This window comes from Nothobranchius furzeri, chromosome 1 (genome assembly GCF_043380555.1).
Source record: "Nothobranchius furzeri strain GRZ-AD chromosome 1, NfurGRZ-RIMD1, whole genome shotgun sequence".
NCBI classification, from domain to species: domain Eukaryota; kingdom Metazoa; phylum Chordata; class Actinopteri; order Cyprinodontiformes; family Nothobranchiidae; genus Nothobranchius; species Nothobranchius furzeri.
Window position 1 is genome coordinate 42,707,911 of NC_091741.1, and position 27,658 is coordinate 42,735,568.

Consider the following 27,658-nt stretch of genomic DNA (forward strand, 5'->3'; position numbering starts at 1 on the left):
GTTTTAACTGGTTTATTTCAGGTGTTCTGTACACTTTATACCATCTTTGCATTTACTGCACATAGAAAAACTAAAGCAAAAGTTTTTTTTCTTTTCCCTCTTGAGTCTAATTTGTTGCAGATGAGTGAGCAGAGTCACTCTGCTTCTAGACGTGTGGAGATAAACTCCACTCTGTGATCTCCATAGATTTCTTAGAAGGGGACGCTTTGATCCCACTTCCAGCCGTCCTCCGTCCGTCCTGCTGTGTTCAAAGGGAAATCAGTCTGTATTTAACTTTAGTGAATATTCCTCACATGGCTGTCACTTTGGGTCTGAGTGGTGTTTCTAGACTAAATCAACTGACGTCACTTCTCTGATACTAGGGATGTGAATCTCAGAGCAACTCACGATGTGATTCGATTCCGATTCTCGGGGTGCCGATTCGATTCAGAATCGATTCTCGATTTAAATCGATTCACAATCAGTATTAACGAAGAGTGTCAGCTCCAGGATTAACTACTTTGTTGTGCAAGTTAGTTAACGCTATGGGACATTTTTATTTTACTTTAAACTGGTCACGCTAAAAAAAAAAAGCTAATTTACAAGGTAAACTAAAGTGATTCTAAAACTGTAAACAGAAACAATCTTTTGACCAAAAGGCTAAATTTATATTTGCTTACCTTGTAAAATATAACAAATCTGTAGTTACCTAACAGTAGCTTTGAAAGTAATACGGTCACATACTTTTTAAGTGTGTGTGGAAACAAGTTTAACATTTGAGTCCTCAGCCTGTTTAAAAAAAGTGCCGCAGATTTCTTACAAAGGAAAATGTTTTCTCTTATTTATCAACAACTTCAAATAAACACGAGTAATCCTGAGAACTCACTTATCAACTTAGAAAATAAATATGAGAATATCTCAAATTTCTGAGTATGGAAAAAAAATTACATTCTAGTCCCCACTTATCAGCAGATTCAGAAATAAATCATCCCAATTCATGGGACCACAAAAGTAAACAGAGTACAAACTCTTTTAACAAAGACCAAAAAAAACCAGACAAAAGTGCATCTTAAACCTGTAACACACCGAACATTTGAGTTCCTGGAATCGATTCTGAATCTTTATAAATAACGCCGGGGACACACCGGCCGCGGAAGCGCCGAGAAGCGAATCGCTCACGAAATTCGGCCGCTGCTCGCCGCTCCTCAGTTCGGATCAGACGCGCCCCAGTCGAGGCGCGCCTCGGCTCAGCTGTAGTTTTTCTTTTAACCACTTGGTGTCCTCCATTTCCTCTCTGCCTTTTCTCAGCTCTTTTCCTCTACGTTTGAGTGTGTGTGTGTGTGTGTGTGTGTGTGTGTGTGTGTGTGTGTGTGTGTGTGTGTGTGTGTGTGTGTGTGTGTGTGTGTGTGTGTGTGTGTGTGTGTGTGTGTGTGTGTGTGTGTGTGTACCTATGGTATGAGTTGTTTCTGCCAGTTGAATCTCTTGGAACCCGCTCCAATTCTGCAGCTGTATCCTAGCAGTTTCTTCCGAAATGGGTATGTAAATAATCATGTTTTTCGGGGGTCATACAGCTCCTTGTGTTTCTCAACTTCCATAATTAATTTAAAGTCATCCATCTGAACTGCTTGCCTCAGACTTTCTGCCTCTCTGTCCTGTTTACTCCGGAAAAAAGACACCCAAAATCACACCCCCTTCACGTGGTCACACACGCACACAAGTTCGATGTGTGTGTGTGTGTGTTCGTGTGGTTTTTCTGCAGTCTCTGATTATGAACACATTTGACTATTGCGGAATTTTATTTTGAAATGCTTTATTCTGTTAAATTTACCAGCCTGCCTCTTGTGTCTAGGTTTGACTTCCTGCCAGAATTGACGCGATTCACCCGCGGCTCGCGAAAAAAATAGAGCAGACTCCAAAACGATCGCTGCGTGGCGCGGGCTGGAGCGCCGGCGCGAGGCGATTCGCGGTGCTTCTGCGGCCCATGTGGTCTATAGAATAGCTTAACAAGGGCGCCGAATGAAGGTGGTCCCATTTTCGTGGCGCTGCCGCAGCCGATGTGTCCCCAGCATAAGAATCCCGATTCAGACTTGAATCGATTTTTTTCAGCACCTCTATCCGATAACCTTGAAACATGAAAAAAATCTGTTTTTATTTTAAAGCTCCAAACTAATCAGCCACTAAGTGTTTACGTCTGATGGGGGGGGGGGGTAGGAAATTGTGTGGGTGATTTACAATCACACAACATTCCAGCAGGTTTTTATCACCGCTTTAAGCTTTAACTCTTCGATGAAACTGAGTTGTTCGTCAGCGGAGTCTAATAGAGATGACTCCCTCATCATCTCCACGTCATGCTCTCTGATCTCAGCATCCACAAGCTGTCCATTCAGGTTTATTCCCCTTTTTATGGGAGATGAAAATGGAGATTGCTCTGCTGTTTGGAGGTCAGCATTAATGAGTAAATCGTCTTGAACTCCACCTCCTCTGCTTCTCTCCAGACCACTGTAATAACACCTAATGACACACACACACACACACACACACACACTCAACTTGAGTCCTCCTGGCTTTCATTTTCCCCGACCATTACCGGAGGACTTCTCCATTTGTTAGCGTAATTGTTCAGCTCGTTTCGTCCTGTTCCTCGCAATTCCTCCCCATTAGTCAACCTTGGAGCTCGTTGTCCGTTATTTAACTCACGCTTGTGTGCGTTACAGGTTCTGACAAGGAAAAATAGTCCAGTTGGTTTTGATGTTAGCTGCTAAAGTAACTGCCGCCTCAAATTGAGAAGATGTTGGAATTCATCAGAGTGGGGTAAAAAAAAGCATCTATATATTCTGATAGTCTGTTTTATCAGATGTATGAGATGCTCATTAAAATGGACAAGTTGGCCCTTTTTAAGGATGTGGTTTGCTGAAAAAGCATTTTTAATTGTTATTTCTGATTATAATCTGTCAGTTTTTCATTCAGGCTGAACATAAAAATAGTCTCCTACGCCTATCTTCTGCGTTAGCTTGTGACAGAAACTAGATATTAAACTCTAGGATTTGAAAATCCTGACAGATCTTCGTCACACTGTCACTTAACATTCATGGACTCACCCATCTTGACTCGTGACGGGGAAGGCTGTTGTTGGTTTAGCGTCCAGGGATCCGAGAACATCTCAACTAGTAGAGCTAACCGTTAGCATTAGCAACTCCACCACACAGCAGCACTCCTTCAGGCTTGCGTTGTGTATATGTGGAGATAAAACATCAATGTCGCAGTGCAAACAGAGTCAGCAGTAGAGTCGTGTTGCTGTTATCCAATCAGAGGAGAGATGTCTAAATATCAGGAAGTAAGACTCCACATCCTGCTTTCTGAAGCTCAACTCTTTTGTGGCTCACTTCTAGTTCCTGAATCTGGCACAGCGGTGCTTTTTTCCCCCCAGAGAATGACTTACAAGGCATTCATTCCTAGAGAAATGCAAATGTGTTGATTAAACGAGTGAACCTCTTCTTTAGGTTTCTTTTCATTATTCTGGTTAAAAGGTTTTATTGATGCACTAAAATCTATAAACATGACATCAGTACTGAACAGGAGTTTACCCTCACACGCTCACGGTTTGTGCTTCTCGGACATTCAAATTTACTCTGATCTCAGAATAAAGGAGTTATTTTTCTTTGACAGTAATTTCAGTCATTTAATTATTTTTATTTATTATCGTTATTATTATTAACTTTATTTAGAAAGCACTTTCAATCAAAGTTAAAGAAAAACATGATAAAACCATACTTTTAAAAACAAGTAAAAGTCAGTAGTGATATAAAACGGCAATAAAAATAAACTGTATATTTTTAATCGTATTTAAATATATGCTGCATGAATGTGTGCTCAATGTGACCAATAAGAGAAATAGTTTTTAATAATTCTTCATACAAGTAGTGTTAGATGTTTCCAGCGCCGACACACCTGGTTTGAGTTGGTGGACGGTAAACGGACCTCTGCAGAAGTTGAGGACACGCTGAAAAAGACTTTCAACAATTGAATAAAGAGCAGGAAAACATCTCAAACAAACAGGGTAGAAGCGAGGGCTGGTCACTGGTGATGGAAAAGTTCTTAATAATAATAATATTTTTGAGAAGGTGGTCCCTAAATCTAGTCCCTGAGGGCCTCTGTCCTGCAGGTTTGAGATGCTTCACCACTCTGAACACGCTGGAGAACATGAGAACTGTTGAATTAGGAGCAGGGAAACCTTTAGCACATGCAGAATAGCCGCCCTAGAGAACCAGGATTGGAAGCCAGTAACATAAAATTATTGTTTTGTTTTTTTAATGTTTTATCATCCAAATCCAGTCCTGAGGGGCCACCGTCTTTAACGTTTCAGATGTTTTTCTCTCAACACCTTAGTTTTAAATTTTAGTCACCCATTCATTTGGAGGGAAACCTCCAAAACATGCAGGATACTGGTCCGCAAGTACCTGGATTGATTACAGCTGCCTTAAACTATACAGAAAAATATAAAGTAAAGGAAAAGTTTCTGTTTTCTGGTACTTTGTTGGTTGAACAATGATCTCTGCCTGGCAGATGTGTTGTTCTTTTTGTTCATGATGGTCTTGTTGGAAAAAAGTTAGTGCCTCTTTATCCTGTTGCCAAATGAAGCTCTGGCGCTTCGTACAGATCCCAAATTAGACTATTTTTGGAGTGAAATTTTTCTCTCATTCTTTCATTCCCTGTTCTCTGCAGTTGTTTACTCTCTTTTTAAGCATCAACATCCGTTTGTTTTCCCAACAACCCTATTATTCGGCGTATTAATAAAGCGACATTTTTCCTGTTTGCTGAGTATTAGTTTGAACTCTGCATAAACCTTTTTCTTGTCCATCGACGACTGTGACACCCAGGTCGGGGACCAAATCATTGAGATCAATGGAGACAGCACGCGGGACATGACCCACGCCAGGGCCATCGAGCTCATCAAGGCCGGAGGCAGACGAGTCCGTCTCCTCCTGAAGAGGGGGACGGGGCAGGTCCCGGAGTACGGTAAGCCTCTTAGGTCCATGTGCAGCATGAGGGCTCCTGCTCACAATCACGTCTTTCTTAACATTAGAACAGTAAACTTTAACCTGCTGTAATCTCTATTAAAATAATCTGGCATGTGTTTATTTCCATAATATACCTTCTGTCTTTATGCTCTTTATGTCTGTATTTTACTAAACTGTGATTTAAAGTCAAAGCTGCCTGTTTGTCTCTCTTCTCTTGACTAACGCTAGTTTATCTTCTGTCCATTTCAGTGATCTATCACTAATTGATTGGTCTAGGTTGTTACTTCCCCTTCTATAGGAATGGTATCTTCCAGTCTCTCCATGTGCATGAAAAGTGACAAGCATGGCTCCCCCTATTTCCTCCTAATGGACCACTCTAAAGACACGGTTTGTTTTTCTCATCCTTTGCCCCTGGCTTTCTGTGCTGTGCTGTTTACTGTTGTTTTCTCTATTTTTTCCCACTGGATTACCTTTTAACGTCCCCTTTTGCTGCAAATAAGCAAAGATTTGTCCCTTGTGGGATAATCAGCAAAGCTGCAGGAGTTTTGCAGAATTAGTGAACATGGCTCACTTCCTCGCTGAACCATAAATCAACCTCCAGCAGCTACCCGCACGCCTAAAAATATATGCCGGAGTCAGCTGGAGAGGAACGTTAAATATCGTCTCGGATTATTTACCTGGTAAAAAAAATAATCTTGGCGCAGCACGAATGGAGCCTGTAAGGTGATTTTTATTTATGCGGCACCGCTGGAAATAAACGCTTGCTCCCGTGGCTTCTTCATCAGCACGAGGCTCACTTTAACTTCAAAAGTCATTTTTAGCCGTTAAACTCCAAAGTTATTTATCAACATCTGAGTTTATTTGATCCCTTCAAACACCGGAAAAGACGGGTCCAGCCATGGGTTTCATCGCCATTTAGAAATTCTTTTTTTTTTTTACAAAAGGCTCTGAGGCTCGTCCTGCTGCTCTAATAAAAATGCAGACGAGGAATTAAAAAAAAAAAGTATGTTGATGTCAGCCAGACAACAATATGTGGGTTTGATTCAGCATTTTATCACTCAGACCTTCATTTGCAGACATTAAATGAAGTGATTAGGATTTAAATTGTTTGAACGACGGGAGGAGGAAATCCGTTTTACGTTGAGTCGTGACTTTTTTAGAAACTGCAAAAACGATAAATGGATTTTAGAGAAGTTGATATAAAACTTTATATTTGTGAATGAAAGTTATTCACTAATTTATGGGTTTAAATGACTAAATGCTTCAGTTTTACTTTAGAACTGAACTTCTTGTAGATTTGTGCAACTAATCAGTAAACAATGTAACTGATAAAAATGATTATTTTTGAATTATTTAGCTGACTCGTAAAAAACACGATGAAATGTGGTGATATTTTCCCATATGCACTAATATGAAATGTTATGTTTTCTTAACCAGAAAATCTGGGTTTAGTGGAGCCAGTAACAGCTGGCCCAGAGTAATAAAATTTAACTTCCAACATAAGATAAGTAAAGAAAATCGAACGTTGGTAAATTAACCCAAAGTAGCTGACTTAAGTTTGTATAAATGAATGCTGTTAACATAAATTTTACTTTTAGAGTTAACTCTAAATTAGTTTATTTCATCGAACATTTATGGATTTCCCCTGACTGAGTCCAATAAACTCCCATTCCAGTTAAAAAAAAACTAATTTAGTGGAACCATTTGAAACAACTGGGTCAAGTAATCCCAACATTTCTATTTATTTGTGTAATACGGAAAGCAATTTTGGTCAATATTAATTTGCACAAATCCCTATTGGGATTAAAGTGACTTGATTACGTTGGATTAAATCACACATTTTTAGTTGTTTTAAAATCTTGAGTTGCAGTTTAAGTACAATGAAAACAGACTTTGTTCACCATAAAAATGTAATTTATCTGAAAATAAAACAGGCAACATCAAAATTTCCCTTCTGCGAGCTGTTGTAGCAGCTCTTATGGGAGCACTGTCTGATCAAACGGAATAAGTTGTAATTAGCTTTTGTCTGCATGTTTTCAACTCATGTCTGGAAGACATTAGCCATTTTATGTTGGTATTTAAAGCCATACTATGCAACTTTTTCATATTTTTGAATAATTTTCTTGAGCCAGGATGTGCTAAAATGACCCTTTACAGGGTTAATGAAATGTCACTCAGACCTCCACCACCTTCTGTGGCCAGAATATCACACTTGCAAATTCAGAGTGCCTGTCCGGTCTTTAGGACTTGGTAAAAAGTGGAACTGACATGGCAGCGCTGGTGTCGGCTTCAAGCACGTTTCTTGCATGACTTAGATCATGAACACAGCGGATTTGTTTGATTTAGTGATTAACCGCTGCTGTAGACACTAATGAAGGCTGGGGAGAAATTTCAGCTGTTCGATTAAGGTGTTAAAAAGATGAACGCACAGCAAGGAAAAACTTTAGGTTTCACTAAGGGAACACTAGGGGGTACTAAAAGCAAGACAAAACTGCCTAGTATCCCATTAAAGGTGCATTATGAAAGAATGAAGTAGGAATGACATCTTGTGGTCGAATTAGGGTACTGCAGCCACGATCGACTCATCATTCACCTCAAACATACATTTCACTGTAATATCGAGTTGTTGGTAATTGAGATATTGTTAGAGCCGACTATTTGCTTCTAATTAACCATTAGCGTTAGCCTCTAGCCCTCTTCACCTGATACTAGAGTAAAACAAAAAGATACCGTGCCTTCTTAGGGATACAAGAAATAACTTCTGGGTCGCTCCTGTTTACTGGCTTGGTTCTTTAAACAACTCTGGAGATTTGTGCCTGCCGGTGTCAAATTACAAATGCATTGCATGCTTGGCGCAGACTTGGCAACTTTGAAGGCTCACAGAATGCATGTTACCATGTCCCTCTTTAGTTTTTTTTTAAAGAGATAAACAACCAGCATCCTCCCAGCTGGCTGAGAAGGAAATCTGCTTCAGTGTAACCTTCCTTCCAACTTGATTAAGACTAATTAGACTGTTTTGTGATTATTTCACTGTAGGATTCCTAAATGTTGTTGCTTTAATGTTTCTAGTATGGTTAAAGTCATTTTTGGTCTTATGATTTAGTCTCATAGGTTTAATCACCACTACACAGCACAACTCTGCCACCTGCTGATGTAAATATGTGTCTGCAGTGTTCTTTAAATGTGAAATGCAAATTAGCCTCTAGCTAGACAATCTCTTATTGTGCTGTCCTTGTTCAATAAACTCAAACTAAACTAAACTTTGGATAGTTTAAGCTTTACACAGTCAGGAAATTGGATTTCAAGACAGCACATATCGGTGATAAAGGTATATATTTCTGATGATAATCTTTCATATTTTCCAACTATAGCCCACAGATACAAAGGCTCTTATTTTGACGAGCCACACCGCGCATTTCTTGTGTTTACACTTGAAGAGGTTAACGCAACCCATTCCCAAACTCAAGAGAGTTCTTTTTAAATAATGTTTTTACTAGGGCCGGGACTCGATTAAAATTTTTTATCTAATTAATTAGAGGCTTTTTTAATTAATTAATCTAAATTAATCGCATTTTAATCATTAAAAAAATGTGCCCTCAAAGCAAAACTTTTAATTAAAATTATGAGACTGAGAATCAAACATTAGACATGGTTATTACTGTAAACTAAAGCTTTTAAATAAAAAAAAATGCATTTTAATTATTCAAATGTCACTTTGTGATATGAAACAAGACCCAAATCAACTAAAATCAGAGTAATGAGGACACGGAGCATTTTCCAAGCTGCAGCCATGTACCTCTCGTTTGTCTGACTACTTTCATAAACTACTGTTAGGGCAAAGAATTATTCTGTCTGGAGCTTTCAGCGCAGCACAGATGTCATGTAAATGTTAAAAATATAGCTTACCACAACTTTTGTAAAGTTTCCAGTGCCACTGGGCAGCTGCAGCAGAGACGATCTCTGAAATATGTTTGCGACACGGTCTCCGTTGTTGTCTGGAAGTTTATTTTTTCATAGTTAAGAAAAGAGGCGGACGTGTTTCCTAATTCCTGCATCAGTCCAAGCAAAGCAACTTCTTTCTGTTTTTACTCCGTTTTAGTAGCCATTAGCGCTGTGCATTGTTGTGTGCGTCAGTGATATTCTGTCTACGAGGAAATTGTGCAATGACAAAGGTTCCGCCTTGCTCAAAATGCAAGCTGCGATTAAGTGCGTGAATTTTTTTTACGCGTCTTTTTTTTCTAATTAATTAATCAATTAATGTGTTAATCTAATCCTCTAATTTATGGCAAAGGTCACATTTACCCAGCTGGGTCAAACGGTACTTTTAAATCCACAGATTAACCAAGGAGCCATGATGGCTGGAAGAATATATCACTAGCTGCTGCTGTTCCGTCCCAGGAGAAGGACACTTCAAGTTCACGATGATAATAATTAAATGATAATATTAATAAAACTCTTTCACATTATTACTGTTTATAATCATCATAAATGATCACTTGGTTCAGTATAAAGGTATTTTAATTACATGAAATGAATTATTATGCTTTGGGTATAATAATGATTAATTATGATTATGGTTGATGACAGTAATGTGTTCAGCAAAGAAGGTCACTTCCACCTTATCCATCTAACACAGAGTTCATCTAAACAATAACTGCCAACACATGTTTTTGACGCATGACCAAGGCTTTCTTGCTGAGAGAGTGGGAGTGTTCTGAGAGCTTTGTAAACTAACCATCGCAGCTTCACGTTCAGTTCTTGAACCAACATCATCCTGAGGAGACGGGACGGTCGCCCAGACCCTCTGCCAAGCTGTTCTGTCATGCCGACAAGAATAGCTAAGAATAAACGAAAATGTAACCAGCTGATGAAAAAAACTCCTTACAGAGCTATTGATTTCTGAGTTAAGACGAAAAACTCCTTCAGAGTTACGGACTTTAAGACGCCAATAGTTCATCAGTCGTGTGACCCACGGAGACAACCCAGGACTGATTTGGTCGCATCGAGGTCCTTCTACCATCCTCGTGCCCGGAGGAAATCATCTCCACTTGACATCTTGGATCCGAAAGGGGGTCTCCGGAAACTGGGTGAGGTAGACACTAATCGACAGATGACGTTTGATGCTGTTCTCTAAGTAAACAACTCAGGTAGCTGCTAAACATCATTTCCAGCTCAGAACGCTTTCCTCTCACTGAAAGAAATCTTCTGATAGTTCCATTCATGCATCCAAACTCGTATTTTCATTTAGCTTCCATCCAGCCACAGGTTTGCCCCTTTTTAAAACAAGTTTAATATCAAAGCTGTTAAAAATTGTCATTAAATTGTCATCCATGAATTGTCGTTTATAATTGTCATTCAAATCTTTAAGTTTAAAATTGTTAGTAATAAAATGTCTTCATTTTTAAACTTGCCTCATTATTGAAACGAAACACAGAAAAGGTATAAATATTTCTGGTTATTGAAAAGCAAAGATTCCTAGCTTCTGATTCAAAAATAAACTTTTGCTATAAAATTTAATTATCTTAAATTAACCATTAATCTTTGGATTAAAATTAGACCAAGTGAATTGGTGTTTGAGCTTCTATTGATTATATAAGTATCTTGGATATTTATACATGATATAAGCTCATATGCTAATATGCTCGGTCATTCTCAGAATTAACAACTGATGGCGAACAGTGTTGATTCTAGTATGTAGTTAATCTCTACAAAGTCACGGTCCTAGTTTTTACCTAAATAATTGTGATTATGTTGGAGCAGCTCTAACCTCCAGAGACATTTATCAAATCCCAGAGTTTTATCTACTTCAAAAAGTTAGAAATAAACAACTTAACATTTGGTTTTTGCTTTCCTTTCACTAAATCCATGCATATGTCTCACAACTGAGCACTATTATGATGCATGAAACACTGTTAAATCAGATTAAACTCATTTGATTTTAATCTTAGACAGAATGATGATAATATCCTGCATTCTCTTGTGGTTTTACACAATTTCGTCATTAGTAAAAGACGCTTAATCCGGCTGCTTAAACTGCACAAGTCTTGATGTGAGCAGTGTGTGGGCATTAGTCACAATCCTAAAGTGGGAGATTGGATCTGCGGAGACAACAAAGCTGCAGGTGGCCAAATGCAAAGGGAAGAATTTAGAGGAGGATGTGTTTTTTTCATTGCATCCACCTGCAGCCGTTTAGTCCCTACAGGTTTTTGCTGCACCTGTTAAGAGTCGAGTCCACGAGTCGTTTATTTTACAAAAGCCTAAAAGTTCACGTTCAAAGACCCCACGAGTAATGATTCTAATTCTTTCTAGTATTTGTACATAATAAAATGTTTCTCCTCCTAATCACACACCTTATTGTGTTTTTCTCATGCTGCGATTAAAACGAACACCATAAATCTTTAATATCTGTATTTGAAGGTTAAAAAAACCTCATTCCGTTTCTTAGTTTGAAATGAGAGCTGATCCACAAAGTGCTCAGAAATGTTCAGCAGACGCTAAAATATCTCGTCTTCATTGTTTTAGTTGATAATAAAAGAAGAAATGGCAGGAATCCATTCCAGTAAACATCTTCCTGTCTTCGCGGTTAAAGTTAAAACCTGGCCTGTAAACGTCGCTCAGCCCTGAATCTCTAAATGATCCCTCGTGGTGTGTATTTAGCTCCTTAGGAGACGAGTAAACAAAGCTGAAGCAGTTTAATGTTAACGTGATGATTCACTACCGGTGCTGCAATTTCTGCAGGAGCCACTTTTTCTTGTTTTGTGTGGTTTCATGAGTTTTTACGCTCCTTTTATGTAAAAAAATGTTTTCATGCAGGCTTGTGTATGATATTAAACTGTGCTGGAGGGTGAAATTCTAATTTTTTGAAATCCTGTACAACTTCACCGTAAACGCTTCGTTCTACCATGGATGCTGGAGCCATCTACCCCATTAGGCTCTGATCCAATCTGCTGCTACTGCTGAGTGAAAGTTCTTCTCTAACTGGGCCTCATGGTGGTGCTGTAGCCAGCCCAGCCTCCACCCTTCTGCCCGGACCCCGGACGTGACGGATGGTCGGGAGAGCGAGGCTCAGCGGAGCAGAAACGAGAGCTAATGGTCAGTGAAGTGAAAGCGGCGGGTTTCCAGGGGCGTGTCCAGGGGGTGGCCTGGGGTAGCACATGCCACCCTTGGAATCTAACTGGCCACCCCAGGTGCCACCACACTAATTTACCTTTAAATAGGCTTTTCATTGTCCACAAAAGGCTTGGGGGTAAAACAACAAAAAGCATAATCATTGGTGCCACCCATGCACAAAGTTGTGCCTCACCTGGGCCACCCCATTTTAAAAGATCTGGACACGCCACTGCGGGTTTCGGAGGAAGGCGTCGTGGATTTGGTTCTGATTCAGGCCCGTCGTGCTTAACCCTATCGGCACGTTGCAATTAACCACCAAGTTTCTGGATTGACTGAGGCTCCGAGGAGAGCTGCTGGAGGCAGATTAGTGTTCTCGAACAGTGGAGCTGCTCCATGATGCATTCAGAAGTGTGTGTGTGTGTGTGTGTGTGTGTGTGTGTGTGTGTGTGTGTGTGTGTGTGTGTGTGTGTGTGTGTGTGTGTGTGTGTGTGTGTGTGTGTGTGTTCTTACTGACTCTGTGTGTGTTCCAGACAATGCCGCCCCATGGGATGGTCGCCCTTCAGCCTCCCCAGGCCTGTCGGAAGTAGCTCCTCTCATCAGTAGCTTCTCCACACCATCACCTTCATCTCATCTGGCCTCGGCCCCTGACCTTCCTCATCTGGCTCCTCAGGACGTCACACGAGACAGTCGGAGTTCCCATAAAGCCGAGCTGTTGAGCAGAGATCCCATCGGCCAGGGGAGGAGGGTGGCTGCCGGCGGCGGGAGCAGCAGAGCCAAGAAAGAGGGTGGCAGGTCCACCCAGACGGGGTACCAGGGGCAGCATCCCACTTCCGACGGAGAAGGTGGCAAAGAGGGGCAGAGCGGAGAGCCTAAAGCTTCCAGGAGCAGCAGAGGGAGGTCCAAGGAGAGGAACACTGGCGACAGCAGGGATTGCACTCACTCTCCTAAACTCCCACACTCTAATGGGAACAGCAGGGAAAACGTGGAGCATTGGTGCGATGGGAAGCAAGGCAAACCAAGACTCAGAGAGCTAGACGGGGGCCTGGGAGAGAGCCGGCCCAGCAAGAATGGAGGAGGAGGAGGCACCGTGATGGTGAGGAAGACCACGGTCTCTCCTGGGCCTTGGAAGATCCCGGGATCGGACAAGCTGCCGAGCTCGCTGCGAACCGGCACATCCCCGCTCAGCAGATAACACCACGATTCCAAGAGGGAACAGTGGCCGCACGCGTCTGGACCGAACCAACTTCCTGTGCTCCTAACCCCCCCCCCCCCAGACAGCAGAGGTGATCTGGACCACATGCTTGTAGAGTTTTATTTATAAAACTGTATTTTAAATTATTCTAAGAGACGTATTTTACACCCACCACCTTAAAGACTGGAAAATCATCCATTTTGGGAAGGAGACGGAAACTTTTTGTAGCAGAAGGAATTTTGGAAGCGTCTTTTTTTAGTTAAGCTGAGATGGACAGAAAACGTATAGTTGTTTTTTTTTTATTACATATATAAATATATACATGTACTGTGCACGGTGGGGTCTATTTTATGAAATGGAATGTTTTAAAAGATGGTTCGCCTGTTTTTGACGAGAGAATGAATCACAAAGATCTCCCCCCCCCCCCCCCCATCAGCAGAGCTTCGCCTTAAGACTGTGTGGGCTTCAGTCCATCGTAAGAAAATCAGAGATGATTCTAGATATATTATAAATAGAAATATACGAGAAGGATTTGTAAATACGCTCATCTTCATGGTGAGAATCCTGATGGAAGTTCTAGTCCATGACCAGCACAGAACCACCTGCTGTCATCCTTCAGCCCTGTGACTGCACCGTCCGTTTGGAGTCCTCTTTCATCCTTTTTTTCTCTTTTTTGTGCTAAAAAACAGAAGCGATGGTGGCGTCCAGCGGGACGCTGAGAAGAATCATTCATGACGGCGAGGGGAAGGAAGCGTGCCTTAGACCGAGTCTGGATTTTATGTCAAAGGTTTGATATAGGCTGCTACTCAACACCAACTCTAATAATAAACTGTATTTAAATTGTAATATAATCAAATATATCATTAATTTCATAAATGTGTGTGTCAAATGCTCCATTATCAGGGGTGTTCAAGCAGGTCGACTTGGGGTCATGAGCGTCTGACTCTAAATCATGTGGAGGTTTTATCAGATGTCAGCACAAAGCAGAGCTTTGCACCAAAAACCAGACGGTCGTATTTTAATCGTTACTCCCACGTTGTCGTCGTTTGAAAAAGGTGTCAAAATGACTGGATCTGACCTGTTGTGGTTCTGTCTGCATATTTGTGCCAAAGCTTAATGGAGGTTTTAGGTTTTTATATTCGATTACCTAATGAATGAAGCGATGTGACATTTTAGACACACAGAGCGGCTGCGAGAGGATGAAGGAGGGACACGATCTGAGCCAGGATCCAAACCATCAGCCGGGTTTTCTGGATCATTCCTGCTCCAACTGTTAGCAAAATGCAGCAGCATCACAAAAAGTTGGTCGTTTAACTTCATCGTTTTCTGTTGCATGTAGCTGTCAAGAGGTGTGTTATGGAAGCCCATTCCCATCACTCTGATGAAAAAACTGTCTCATAATAATGACGTAGCTATCCCATAATTACGACAAAGCTAAGACAATAGTGAGATAGTATCTCATAATAATGAGATTGTATCTCTTAAGTATGAGATATTACAGATACTATCTGATACTATCTCTTAATTATGAGATACTATGCCATAAGATAGTATCGCATAATAATGAGATAATATCTCATTATTATGCGATACTATCGTATAATAATGAGATACTATCGCATAATAATGAGATACTATCTTATGAGATAGTATCTCAATATTATGAGATACTATCTCATAATTATGAGAAAGCTGAGTCATACTTATGAGATATTATCTCTATCTGATAGCTAAGTCAATAATGAGATACTATCTCATAAGAGAGTATCTCATAATGAGATACTATCATTATTATGAGATAGTATCTCATAATAATGAGATCATAATTATGAGATACTATCTCATAATTGACTTGGCTATCATATAATGATACTTATAAGTATGACTCAGCTTTCTCATAATTAAGAGATGGTATCTCATTGATACTATTTCTTAATAATGAGATAGTATCTCATTATTATGAAATACTATCTCTTAATAATGAGATAGTATGAGGTACTGTCTCATTATTATGAGATACTACCTTATGAGATAGTGTTTCATAATAATGAGATAGTATGAGATACTGTCTCATTATTATGAGATAGTATTTCATAATAATGAGATACTATCTCTTAATAATGAGATAGTATCTCATACTATCTCATATTTATGATACACTATCTTATGAGATAGTGTATCATAATAATGAGATATTATCTGATAATAATGACATACTATCTCATAATTATGAGATAGCTAAGTCATAATTAAGAGATAGTATCTCATAAGATACTATCAAATTATTATGAAATACTATATCTTATGAGATGTTACCATCAATAATAAAATCTCATAAATATGACTTAGCTTTTTCATAATGAGATAGTATCTCATTATGAGAAAAGTAAAAAATAATTAGATAGTATCTCATGAGATAGCGAAGTCATACTGATGAGATACTATCTCATAATGATGAGGTAGTATCTCATATGTGAGATAGCTAAGTCATAATTGAGATTTATTTTTTTTAATCAGGGTGGCAGAGATGGCCTTTCATAATGTGTAAATCTGCTGTGGCTCCACATTAACATTCATTCTCCTATTAGGGAAGTGCTTCTTGTAGTCGTTAAGTTTGATTACACAAGGCCTAATCTTGGGTTTGGGATATAGAATAAGAAATAAAACAAAAAAATCAGCTTTTCATATTAAAAAAATGCCACAAACATGAATATTATGCAGTTTGTGTGGGATGCTTCTTCATTTTACGACTTCTGGTTGATGCGAAAACATGTTTGCACAAACTCACTGCTTTTCACGTCCGAGCTGCCTCCATCGAGCAAAACTGTGAGCAGATTTCGGAGGCGATGGTAGAACATTTGTGTGTGAAACGGCGTTTCTAAACCACAGCAGCTCTGCATCACTGTGTGTGTGTGTCAACCCCAACAAATAATATCTATGTAGAAGTGTGCATTTGATCGATGGTCACAAAGACTGTAACTGAGCAATTATTTTTATGAAATGCAACACTATGGAAATATTAACTTTTGCAAAAAAAAAAAAAAAAGAAAAATATTTTAAAAAGCTACTTGTTTACTTGTATTATATCTAAATGCTGTCAAAATAAAAATCTTGACACAACTTGAAAGTTTCATCCAGGACATTTTGCTGTGATTTTGTGTGTGTGTGTGTGTGTGTGTGTGTGTGTGTGTGTGTGTGTGTGTGTGTGTGTGTGTGTGTGTGTGTGTGTGTGTGTGTGTGTGTGTGTGTGTGTGTGTGTGTGTGTGTGTGTGTGTGTGTGTGTGTGTGTGTGTGTGTGTGTCTTTTAACCTAGAGAAGGGCAGATTGGATGACTAGTATGAAAGATTTATTCTGAAATACTGAAAAACATAACTATTATTTGATTCAGTCAACAAAAAATAGGTTTTTGGAATAATTTTGCTAGCTGCAGGTTTTGTTTAAAACTAATTATTAACATCAGAAAGGAGAGCAACTAAAAGAATGTTGATGTAACGATGAAGGGTTTTGTTGCAGACTCCAGAATGTCTAAATGTGTTTTTAAGAAAGTCAGAATATGACCTTAATCCTTTTAAAGCTATATTTTGATAATGGTAGACAGTTTTAGAGTTTAAAGACACTCGAAGCTTAAAATAAAATAAAGGGTGGGTTGTTTTCTCTAACAGAATTACAAATGTTAAACAGGCTTTAAATGATCAATTCTGTCAGCAGTTTATCCAAAAAATCGTCTAACTTTTTGGTTCATGCTGTGCGTTCTGTCGGCCACGTGAGGGCGCCAGACACACTTTACCTTTCAGACAGTTTTTCCTGTAAACGGTTTTGTGATCATATTTGTTTTTATTTTGGGTCTTTTTTTTAATCAAAATAAAAACATAACGGTTCCTTTATTTTTTTAGCTAAGTAAACCAGAAATTCAGATCGTTTCCCCCGGTGTGCACTTCTCTCATCTGGCCACTATAGGTCAGTGTGGACCAGGCCTCAATTTCAATTCAATCTGGTTTCATAATTGTTCAACTTACATAAAGTTATTAGTCAGGCTCTTATCATGCTTAGATTTATTTTCATCTGATTTTATTTTTCATAAGCTTTCAGATATCTAAATAACCATCAGCAGTCATGCATTACCCAAATTATGCTTTTAAAATGTATGAAAAACTTGTGAGAATCAAAATGTGTAATGACCCTCTTGATGATTTTTGCTGAGTTTGATGATATATGTTTTTACCCCTGTACAGCACTTTGGTCAGCTCACATGCTGTTTTTAAATGTGCTTTATCAAATAAATGGAATGGAATGGAAATAAAAGTTTAATTTCACCTAAAATAATCAAATATGTATTTGCAAATCACAAAAAGTTTCATTCGGACACTAAAAACAACCACAACCTGAAGAAACAATATTTATCAGACAAGTTTATTCCTAAACTAAAAATAAAAGCGTTACCTGTTGTGAATGTTTTATTTTATTTACATTAAGACCTTCCCTGCGGCGACTCTGAGCAGCAGCGAATGCTGTCAGAATTTCAGAGCCATGTTGAGGTTTTGGGTCAGATCCCAGATTTCAGTCTCCTCTTCCTTCACGTTCTGATGGAGCCGCAAACATCCTGAGCAGGTGATCGTAACGCATCATTAGAAAAAGGTTTGGTCTTGTCAGAGAGAGGCTCCCGAATTTCTGAATGGCATCCAGCTCGGTCTGGATGAGGCAGGACGACATGTACCGTCGTCGGGTGAGGGGAGGGCCCACGGACTTGATGACAGGCCCTGCCCACTTACAGGCTCATATCTGCGGAGCTGCCTGTCTGCTCAGCCGCTGTTGCCTGCAGACAGACAGCTGGAGTTCCCGACACTGAAGGTATCCGAGCAGCAGCGAGCCAGAGCCGGTGGGTGGAGGCAGAGAGACCGCAGCTGCTGTCCCTCGCGGAGGAAGAAAGGAGTCGCCAGCACTAACACACACCCACGGTAAGAGACGCTTAACGGGTTTTCATCACTTTGAATTGATACGACTTCTGTCGCCGGTTGGATTCAGAATTGGTGTGTTAAAGCGGCGGTGTGTCGCGGAACGCCGCTGCCGGAGCATCATTCATTGGTTCGGCTGTCTGTGTGGAGGCAGCCGCTGTAGCATCAGCGTAGCCGGGGCTGGAAGCGTTGAGAACGTCCTCACGCGCTTCCATCCGGTAAATATACCGGTGCTACCGGCTTATTACGGCTCGTTTGTTTGAGTTTAAATGTGGTACTGGTGTTTGGAAGCTGTAGCCGCCTCCGGGGTCAGGGCAGCGAACAGCGGGACAGCTGAACCCGCAGTCAGCGTGCAGCAGCATCACCAACAAGTTAGCTAGCGTTAATGCTAAAAATACCGGAATATGTAGCGGTACCTTTCAAGATAAGGCTGAAATTTACACGACTTTTTAGACTTCTTCAGTCTGTTTATTTAAGTGTTTTTGCGTATAAAGTCCTCAGCAAAGCGGTCACCAATGGTACAATTAGGCATATGATTAAACATGAGAAACAGGATGGTTTACGTTCGCTTGTTGAAGTTCGTTGCCGTTACTCGTTGTTATATTTTGAAAATATTTACCGGATGTGAGATACTGACATCTTTTTTATGGTGAATGGTGGTGGTCGGCACGGATTTGTAAAAATCGAAATGTCGTTAAAATGTGTCCGATTTGTCAAAGAGATAAAAGCTTAGTTGGAAACGAGAACCTTTGACACCAGAGGACACGTTAACGACCACATAAATGATTTTCCTAGTTATATTTGGGTGCTCTTCGGTTTGAATCACCGCCGAGCTGCTCGGGAGTCCGGCTTGAGTGACGGGAAACCCAGATGACCCGCTCATAAGTCGGCCTCGCAATGTCCAAAAGCTCCGGAAGCAGCCACTGTTTTTACATAGACGCACCAATGCACGTTAAAACCTCTAGAAATGAAATGTATTATAGATTTGCTTACAAATGCGGCACATGGTTATTTTTTAATACATTTTAGGTATTTTTATAATAATTTTCTTCAGATTGTGCAGTAAAACACCCCCGACGTAAGAGCTCGTTTTTTTTTTCCTATCTCCTTTTAAAATATTAATAACTTGTATTGAATATTTTATAAGTTGGAGTGTGTAAATCTAACCTTTCACGTGTGTGTTTGGAAGGTTTATTTATTTATTTTTGCCAGTGCCACCTGTGCCTAAGAAAAGAGACAAAAGGAAGCATTTCAAAGCACCTAAAAGTCTAAAGATCATAAGCCATGTTTACATATTAAAGATTGATAAACTTTTGGTTTGTCTTTTTGTGGTTTGAGGTGAGGAGATTCACAACGTGCTTCCTCTTTAGTAGATAAGCGTCCTCAGCGTGAATAAAATGTCTTTATTAGTCAGGTAGGAGCTAAACAGCTGATCATCTTTAGCTATAAATATAGATTTGGCATAACATTCAGAGAGAATTGATGAGCTTGTTTCTCGTTCCATGAAGGACAAAATTATACATTGAAGGTTAAGAAAGCTGGATGACATAACTCCCAAACAGCAACAAGTTACTTATAAAACAGCAAACTAAAGCCGGACATCCTTAAAGAGCAAGTCACCTCCAACAGAGTCTTACTCCACTCCCACTTCCTGTTTGAAAAATGCAACAAATGTTGTTGCCTGGCAGACCGAGAGGGTGGAGCAGCTAACAAATACACACACACACACAGGCTCACAACAGCATTATGACATCATAATGTACCAGCTAACGTCATGGTGTACCTGTTAGCCAATAGTGATGGCAGAGCTTTTACCTGAAGATGATTCAACACTAACAGTTTTGCGCAGAATATTAAAATTTTAACTAAAGTGCCAAATTACTGACTACACATGTCTACAGCACGATTATTTATATAGTTTATCAGCAAAAAAAAAGTTTATTTGGGGTGACTTGCCCTTTAAGCACTTTCCTGATCAATTTAATGATGAATATTACATTTACCAAGACTACAGGATGGTGGCTTGTTAAAGCACCACGTTATTTTACCAAGAATCGGTTTGTTAGGGAATAAGTGTCATCAGAAAAGTCAAGGTCGGCTAATCCCCAAAGTGACCCACCATCTGCAAACAGAACTCTGCAGCTATTAATCTGTTAAGTTTAAGAGATTGTTCAGGATAAACAAGGCTTTCGTTGTCTTAGTTTTCTTCAGAGATCATTCATACGCCCAAAGCCTGGGCAAATGTGACCGCGCGGAAGGACATGATGATGTTATGCCGTCTGTGGCGAGTCTGTTTCCAGAATACAAGCAGTCGGCGTTTATCCATTCATCTGTAGAGTCTACTCATACCGACCTAATGGGTTCGTGCCAACTGTAACACCGAAAGAGGAAAGAAAAAGCCACAAGGCTTCATTTATGCTGTTTATTGAAACGGGAGAACTATACAGCTCGCTCTTTCATGGCCACTTTCCCCTACAGCTGTGCACTTCCAGTCCAACCAGCACGAATGTCGACCTCCAGCTAAAGGACCATGCAACACAAAGAAAAGTAAACACACAAAGGGAAATATGTGTGAAATAAACAGTGTTTCATATAAAACAGCCGAGCTACTAGCACTGAAGTTGCTGTAAAAACGCAGCCGCTTCTTCCCAGATGGCCTAAATAAAGTGTTGTGTTGGTTTTGCACCTTTGGTTGTTTTTTTGTTCTCGCGGGAGACCCCGGATTAGTTTGAATCAGCATTTGGTGCAAAAGCTGTAGCTGGTGAGGATAAATGAGCTGCAGAAATGGGCCAGAGCTGTGAGTGGGAGCTAGGTAGTGGCATCATTTTTTTTAAGTAAGATGTTTACTTATTGATTTTTGGATACTTCGGTTTGGGTTTAAATTATAATTTCTATTTTAGTTTCTAGTTTTTGATTATGAGTCTAAACCAACAAGACCACTGATTGTCGTCTTCTTCTTCGTCCCCTACTCCCTCTCCATCTGTGGTTTCTGTTGACTTGTAGTCTGATCAAATCAAGAGGGGGGATTTTGTGGTGGAAACTACACTGGACACCACATCAGCACTCGGTAAACCGAATGTCACCGGAGAGTGATCTAGAGGATTCAGTGGCTTTTTGCATCGTTGTAGTATTGATTGGTCAGAAGCCACAACACACTCAAGGAAAGACCTCTGGACTATCTGATGCTACTATAAGATACCTGCTGAAGGGTCTTTAGATGACTCGGTCGGCCGGGTAAGGTGCAGAAAACCAGAGCTTCCTCACAAGTATTGAAGTCTTTTTTTAATTACAAAACTGAAAAGTGAGTCTCAAATCAAAGTTGTTCTGGTTCTTGTTTCACGGTTTGCAGCCAAGCTTAGTTTTGTTTCAGCGGTGCAACTGGATCAAAGAGCCCCGTGCTACCACATATGACGTCTTTATATAATCTAGGGTTTTTTTGTAATTAGATTGAAATCTCATTTTCTTTTCAATTTGATTTGTTAAATTGCTGTTTTTTAAAAAGAGAAGAAAATAATTAAATAAGGCTGATGGATAATTTGATTAAACATTTTTTTTTCCGAATTTCATCTTTTTACCTGCTGAGGGGCAGTAGATACCTAAATTGTTGTGAGCAAGCAATATTTTTGTGCTGGCATAAGACCTTAGCAACAGATGCCCATTAGGGTCAAAAAGCCCCAGGAAGTGCAAACTTCAGCAAAATGATAAGCACATCAGGTTTCCTTTCATCCCTGGCAAGAAATGAAGAGGTAGATAAACATCAGCGTTTATCAATGGTTAAAGTTTTGTAACCGTTTGTTGCAAATCAGTAAATGTATTTTGTCCTCAAGGTCTCCTGTAGAAGGAAACATGGCGTCGTCCAGAGACTTAGACCTGCTCCCATGTATTTTAGACCTGATTATTGTGGTTATATTTTGCGAAGCCACCAATATTTTTCAACGACGGGGCATCATTTAATTCATTTTCAACACCATTTTAATGGATATTTCCAGAGATTAAGAGTAAAATCTACACATTGTCACTTTAAAAGGTGGAATATGAAACACGGACACCAATGTGACATCTAGTGTGTGGAGGATGTAGTTGCAACAATAGAACAAGGTTTCCAGTTGTTGGGATACCAGGTTCGCTGCAGATACTTTTTATTTGGGTTCATCTGTTGTAGATCTTTTCTGGTCGCTCCTCTTCTGAGAAGGATAACGACATCTTCTGGGCCCAGAAGCAGCTGCTCGACTTGCCGAGTCCACAGTGTCCGCCTCGATTTGCCGATCGGTGCTCTCTATTGGCTGTAAACATAAACCCAGTGCTGTGCCTGTCAAAATACAGTAAATGTTTTTTTATTTAAAATAGCTTTTAAAGGAAAGGTGTACCTTCATTCTGTATACCTCTAAACGCCTTGTGGAGGTGTTTTTTTTAATAATATAGCTTTTTATTAAATTGTTCCATTTTCACCCTTTAAGTTCTCATAATTTAAAGGGACTTTACAGAGTTTTGAATTTTTATGCTCGTGATTGCCCCCTTAGGCCAAAAGCGTAACGGCAGCTTCAATAGTAGGCTCGTGCACGAGACAGTCCCGTGTGTGTGTGGCCCGGAGGACGGAGGAGAGGAGAACGCGCAGCTAATTAATTAAATAATTTGGTTCTGTACCTTTCTCTTCAGCACAGCCGACAAAGGTTTATGATGGGTCAGTCCTCCTGCATGCTCAGATCATTCCCTTCCCTTGCTTGAAAAATTGTTCCAAAATGAAAGTTGAACCCACATCTTTTTTATCTGTGAATTCAATGCTGTTCCGCGAGTCTCAAATAAAAATTTGGGCATCTTACTGTAAAAAAATATATCATTAATGGTAAAAAGAAACTCTAAATTAACTATGTTCACACCTAGAATTGAACTCAGATCTCCTGCATGGGAGTCAGACATCTTACAAGGTGAGCTACACTCTAGTAACATTCAATGTATCTGAAACATTTATATCCTTGATGACAGCTGAAACAACGTTCAAAAAACGGTTCGAAGCAAAAATGGCTATTTTGTTGCTAATTTGCAGGAAATTAGGGCTGTCGCGGTAACCGCAAAAATGAAATATCGCGATATGAAGAAGCCCACCGCGCTGCATCATGCGTCACCGCGATTTCTGAACTTGGTTCAACTCAATGATGCATGTTGAGAAGGATGGCTGCACTGGTATCAAAACAAAACGTTACTTCGCTCCTTTGGGAGCACTTTGGTTTTCAGTATGTCAGCTGCTGCGCAGCCAGGGTCCTTGGCCGAGACAGAGCTGCCACCAGTGGCAAAAATAAATAAATAAACGCGCGGAGACCTGCTGAAGTCCCGGACAAGCACTGCTTCTGCAGCCGTCCCGAAGAGAGTTTGAGCCGAGCTGGAGCTCACTCGCTACCTGCAGGAGGAATGCATCCACCCTAAAGAAAACCCCCGTGACACGGTGGAGCAACAACCGGGAGAGATTCCCTTTGCTTGTCAGAGTCGCACGCAGGTACGTGTGCGTTAGTGCAACGAGCGCACCATCTGAGAGGGTTTTCAGTGTTGCTGCAAATGTTGCCACCCCTCTCAGATCCTCTCTCAAACCGTAGTTAACATGCTGGTTTTCCTTGTGGGTAACAAGGACGTGACCGAGCTATAAATCACCGTCATTCGTGTGTGTGAAAGTGAAATGATAGTGCGCCCGCCCCCCGGCGCGCGCGCGCCCAGTACATGTAATTTTTTATGCTTGATTTTAAACAACTAAACAAAATGTGGACTTGTTTCTTATTTGTTAGATGCTGCAGCCAAATTTGCATTTAAAAGTTTAACCTTCTCCTGAATTTTGTTTTTAAGTTCAGTCGGACTCCGACTGTCGGAGAAACAAACGTTACTGCGATCTGTGTTGTTACTGCCCTTTGATCTGCATTCAGTAAAGTGTTATTAAAGAAGGCACGGCAATTTTTAACCTTTTTTAAATGTGTAAACATTATGTTTAGATAGTACTGCAATAAAAAAGGGCTGCAATAATATCGCAAACCGCAATATTAAGCCACCCTGAATCACCGCAGGGGGAATTCCTCAACCGCGACAGCCCTACAGGAAATATCTAGAAAGTTCTACAGAAAGTAGCTAAGGGTCCTCAGAAATGTAGCTAGCTTTGTCACTAGGCGTTTGGAACAGCAACAAAGTGGCACTGCCTCTCTCTCTGCTGCTAAAGCTACGGATAGCAAATGCTACGGGCGATGCCTGAGCGTGAACGCGCATGAAGCAGCCTGCTCGACCCGAGCATCTCTCTTTTTCTGTGATTTTACAGAAAAACAGGCAATCACAGTAAAAATGCCAGGGCTCCTTCTACAGGACCAGGGCATTGCAGGAGAATGTATGAAGAAGACATTTATTATTCCTATACATGTTTTGGCTGTTGAACTTCCATAATGCTCCTTTAAAAAATGAATACATTCTAGTTAGTTATTTTTTTAATATCAAGAAACCTGAAGCAACTAAAGGATTTAAACATTGAATTAGTCACATAGAAGTCCCCCCTCAAGACTCTATTCCTCGTAAAAGCGTTTCAACCAGAGCTGCTAATATTTGTTCAGATATTTAAACAAGGGTTGTGTTGTTAAGCCTTCATCCTATTCACCAGTTTGGCCAGGCGCTCATTATGACTCAGAGGAAATGGAAACATCTGGGTGCCGACGGCTGTAAGTTTTGTTTTTCTTTTTCTTGGGTTGCATTAACGCTTTGTTCTGTGTGTTTACCCACAAACACGATACTCCAGGTGGAGACATCTCCGTTACATATTACCAAGAATGAGCTTTGAGAAATTACAGCCTGCTGACACTCTCCGTAACAACCAGGAGGTGTGGTCGGCGATCCAGCCGGCTACTATAAGGTTTCTAGAAGGAATGCTACTCGGCTTACACGTGGATCTACCTGAGCCTGTATTTTATGACCACACCTTTCCAAAAGCATGCTCAACATACGAGCAGAAAGTGTTCATGACGTAAATTAGTTATTGAAGAGTAGAAAAACAAAACGCACATACAACCAGGTGATTAAAAGGAAAACATGTTTGTTCTGCACAAACATCTTTTTGTATGTTGACGTAGGTATGTCTTGCACAACACGTGGCTGTGCATGTTGACTTTCTTTGGATAAAAGAACAGCGAGAGCTTTGCAGCTACAGACACTTGCCACCAACACTGGGCCTTGCTGTCATGTTTTAAATTTGATTTTCAAAATATCTGCAAAACAAATGTTTTTCTCATTGACTTTGAATTTGAAAGCACAGACAATAAAAGAACAATTGGAGGGGTTGGGGGCCAAATTGCAACTAACTGGCTGCCATCACAAGTCTCTCAAACAGATTTTTCATTGAGTCCTGGTGTGATTTCCTCCTTGGTGTGGTCTTCCAAACCAACTCCAGAACCCTAACCTGGATCTGACACGTCCAAGGGGCTGTTGTAAGTTTGAGCCAAGCCAAGCGCCCTCTTGTGGCCAGGTTTTTGTTCTTTTCTGGGATGGAGGAGAGCACAGGTTCTTTCTTTTAATTTCTCCACCTTCACACTCCATTATCTTCACCCTGCAACACACACACACATTATGGAGCAACATCCTTAAAGCTATTATGACTACTCCTTCATTAGAGAAACGTGTCATACGCTACAGATATTTTCACAACTGATAGGAACCAGCTGTGTGAGTGGTTTCAAGAATTTCATTCTCGCATTGAAAGATGAGAACTGTTGTAAGCTGTCAGATTGGACTTGATCTGTGTATTTTCCTGACTCTTTTTCTAAATCATCGGCGATGTTTTTTACTCCAGCTCTGGGTGGATGGACGAGTGGGTGGTTTGGACTCGAGCTTTCTTCATTAATTAGAAACCTGGCTGGCATCAGTAGTAGGTGAAGCTACAGCGCGCGTGCAAAGTAGCACATTAATTAGTGTTGTGTGTCCGCTGTAATCTATCTTTGGGCCGGATACCTGATTAAATCGCTTGGTCGTGCGTTTTGGTTTTCATGCAGGCAAGTCGTGCGTTCAAAAACAAGACAGCAAGATTAAGATGGTATCGTGCTGGATCATGTCCCTAAAGCTATCAGAAACTTGCATTCATGGGTTTTGAAAGTGAAAGACGCTTCAGAAACTAAAGCCTTTTAGCATTCGCGACTTTCAATATTTTCATTTGGACCGAGTCCCTGGAAGTTGCATCCTGTGACACCAAATCTTCCCTCCAGCACTATCCCAAGTGTTACACGAGGAAGTCCAGGCAGCTTAGTTGAACGGTGATATCCTGGTCCATGCCTCTTTCCACATTAGGAAAATGAGTCCACGGCAGAAGTGACAGGGCAGCTGCTGCCTCCGCTCTGCTTTGTTTCTACGATCAGCTTGTTCAAACAACCTCTCCAGTTAAGCCCCCCCTCCTTTCCATTGTCTCTGCATATCTACACACCGGTATGTGAGCTGGACTGGCTGCTGAAAGCGACGGCCTTTTGTCGGCCATTAATTCCTGTCTTTAATGGTTCATAAAAACCTTTTGGCTCTCTGCAACCAGCCAATGTGCAAGGATTTCATCTTGGTTAAATAAATTTGATCACATTTCAAAGTGTAAGCTGGCAATCATTTCCTACTTGTGTCATAAGATCTGTTGTGGGTTGATTTTAAGATATTTAACGGGTGGGTTTTCAATTATCTTGTGGGTTAACTCACATTTTGTGGTTGCAGAATTAAGTTCATGTTGTGCGCAGACTAATCTCACTTAAATTGAATGCCCAAAGACCTCGCCCGGACGTGGGTCACCGGGGCCCCCCTCTGGAGCCAGGCCTGGAGGTGGGGCACGTTGGCGAGCGCCTGGTGGCCGGGCTTTCACCCATGGAGCCCGGCCGGGCACAGCCCGAAGAGGAAATGTGGGTCCCCCTTCCCATGGGCTCACCACTCATGGGAGGGGCCAAAGGGGTCAGGTGCAGTGTGTGACGGGTGGTAGTCGAGGGCGGGGCTACAGAAGCTGGCTCTTGGCACATGGAATGTCACCTCTGTGGTGGGGAAGGAGCCTGAGTTGATGTGTGAGGTTGAGAGGTTCCGACTAGATATAGTCGGACTCACCTCAATGCGTTGCTCTGGCTCTGGAACCAGTTTCCTTGAGAGGGGTTGGACTTTCTACCACTCTGGAGTTGCTCCCACTGAGCGGCGCCGAGCAGGGGTGGGCATACTAGTTGCCCCCCATCTTGGTGCCTGTACGTTGGGATTTACCCCGGTGAATGAGAGGGAAGCCTCCCTCTGCCTACGTGTGGGGGGACGGGTTCTGACTGTGGTCTGTGCTTATGCACCAAACTACAGTTCAGACTACCCACCCTTTTTGGAGACCTTGGAGGGGGTGCTGGAGAGCGCTCCTTCCAGTGACTCCTTCATTCTGCTGGGGTACTTTTAAC

The 27,658-nt window shown here is 40.9% G+C and overlaps 2 protein-coding genes across 11 annotated transcripts in view; both read left to right on the forward strand.

The window, feature by feature from the left end:
- Positions 1 to 16,426, forward strand: part of magi2a (membrane associated guanylate kinase, WW and PDZ domain containing 2a) — a 376,696-nt gene extending 360,270 nt beyond the window's left edge. For 5 of the 10 annotated variants that reach the window (XM_070548075.1, XM_070548079.1, XM_070548092.1 and 2 more), the window contains 2 exons: positions 4,857 to 4,995; positions 12,638 to 16,426. In XM_070548075.1, coding sequence (XP_070404176.1) covers positions 4,857 to 4,995; positions 12,638 to 13,299 — 801 coding nt within the window. In that variant the 3' untranslated portion in view covers positions 13,300 to 16,426. Of the gene's footprint in view, positions 1 to 4,856; positions 4,996 to 5,273; positions 5,385 to 9,333; positions 12,478 to 12,637 lie in introns of those variants that run through there. The other 5 variants (XM_070548124.1, XM_070548101.1, XM_070548106.1 and 2 more) reach the window with 4 other exon arrangements.
- A 1,624-nt stretch (positions 16,427 to 18,050) lies between these two features.
- si:dkey-97m3.1 (fatty acyl-CoA reductase 1) overlaps positions 18,051 to 27,658 on the forward strand; it is a 64,559-nt gene continuing 54,951 nt past the window's right edge. The window contains exon 1 of the mRNA XM_015960775.3: positions 18,051 to 18,254. The gene's annotated coding sequence lies outside the window, so the exon portion shown is untranslated. The remainder of the gene's footprint in view (positions 18,255 to 27,658) is intronic.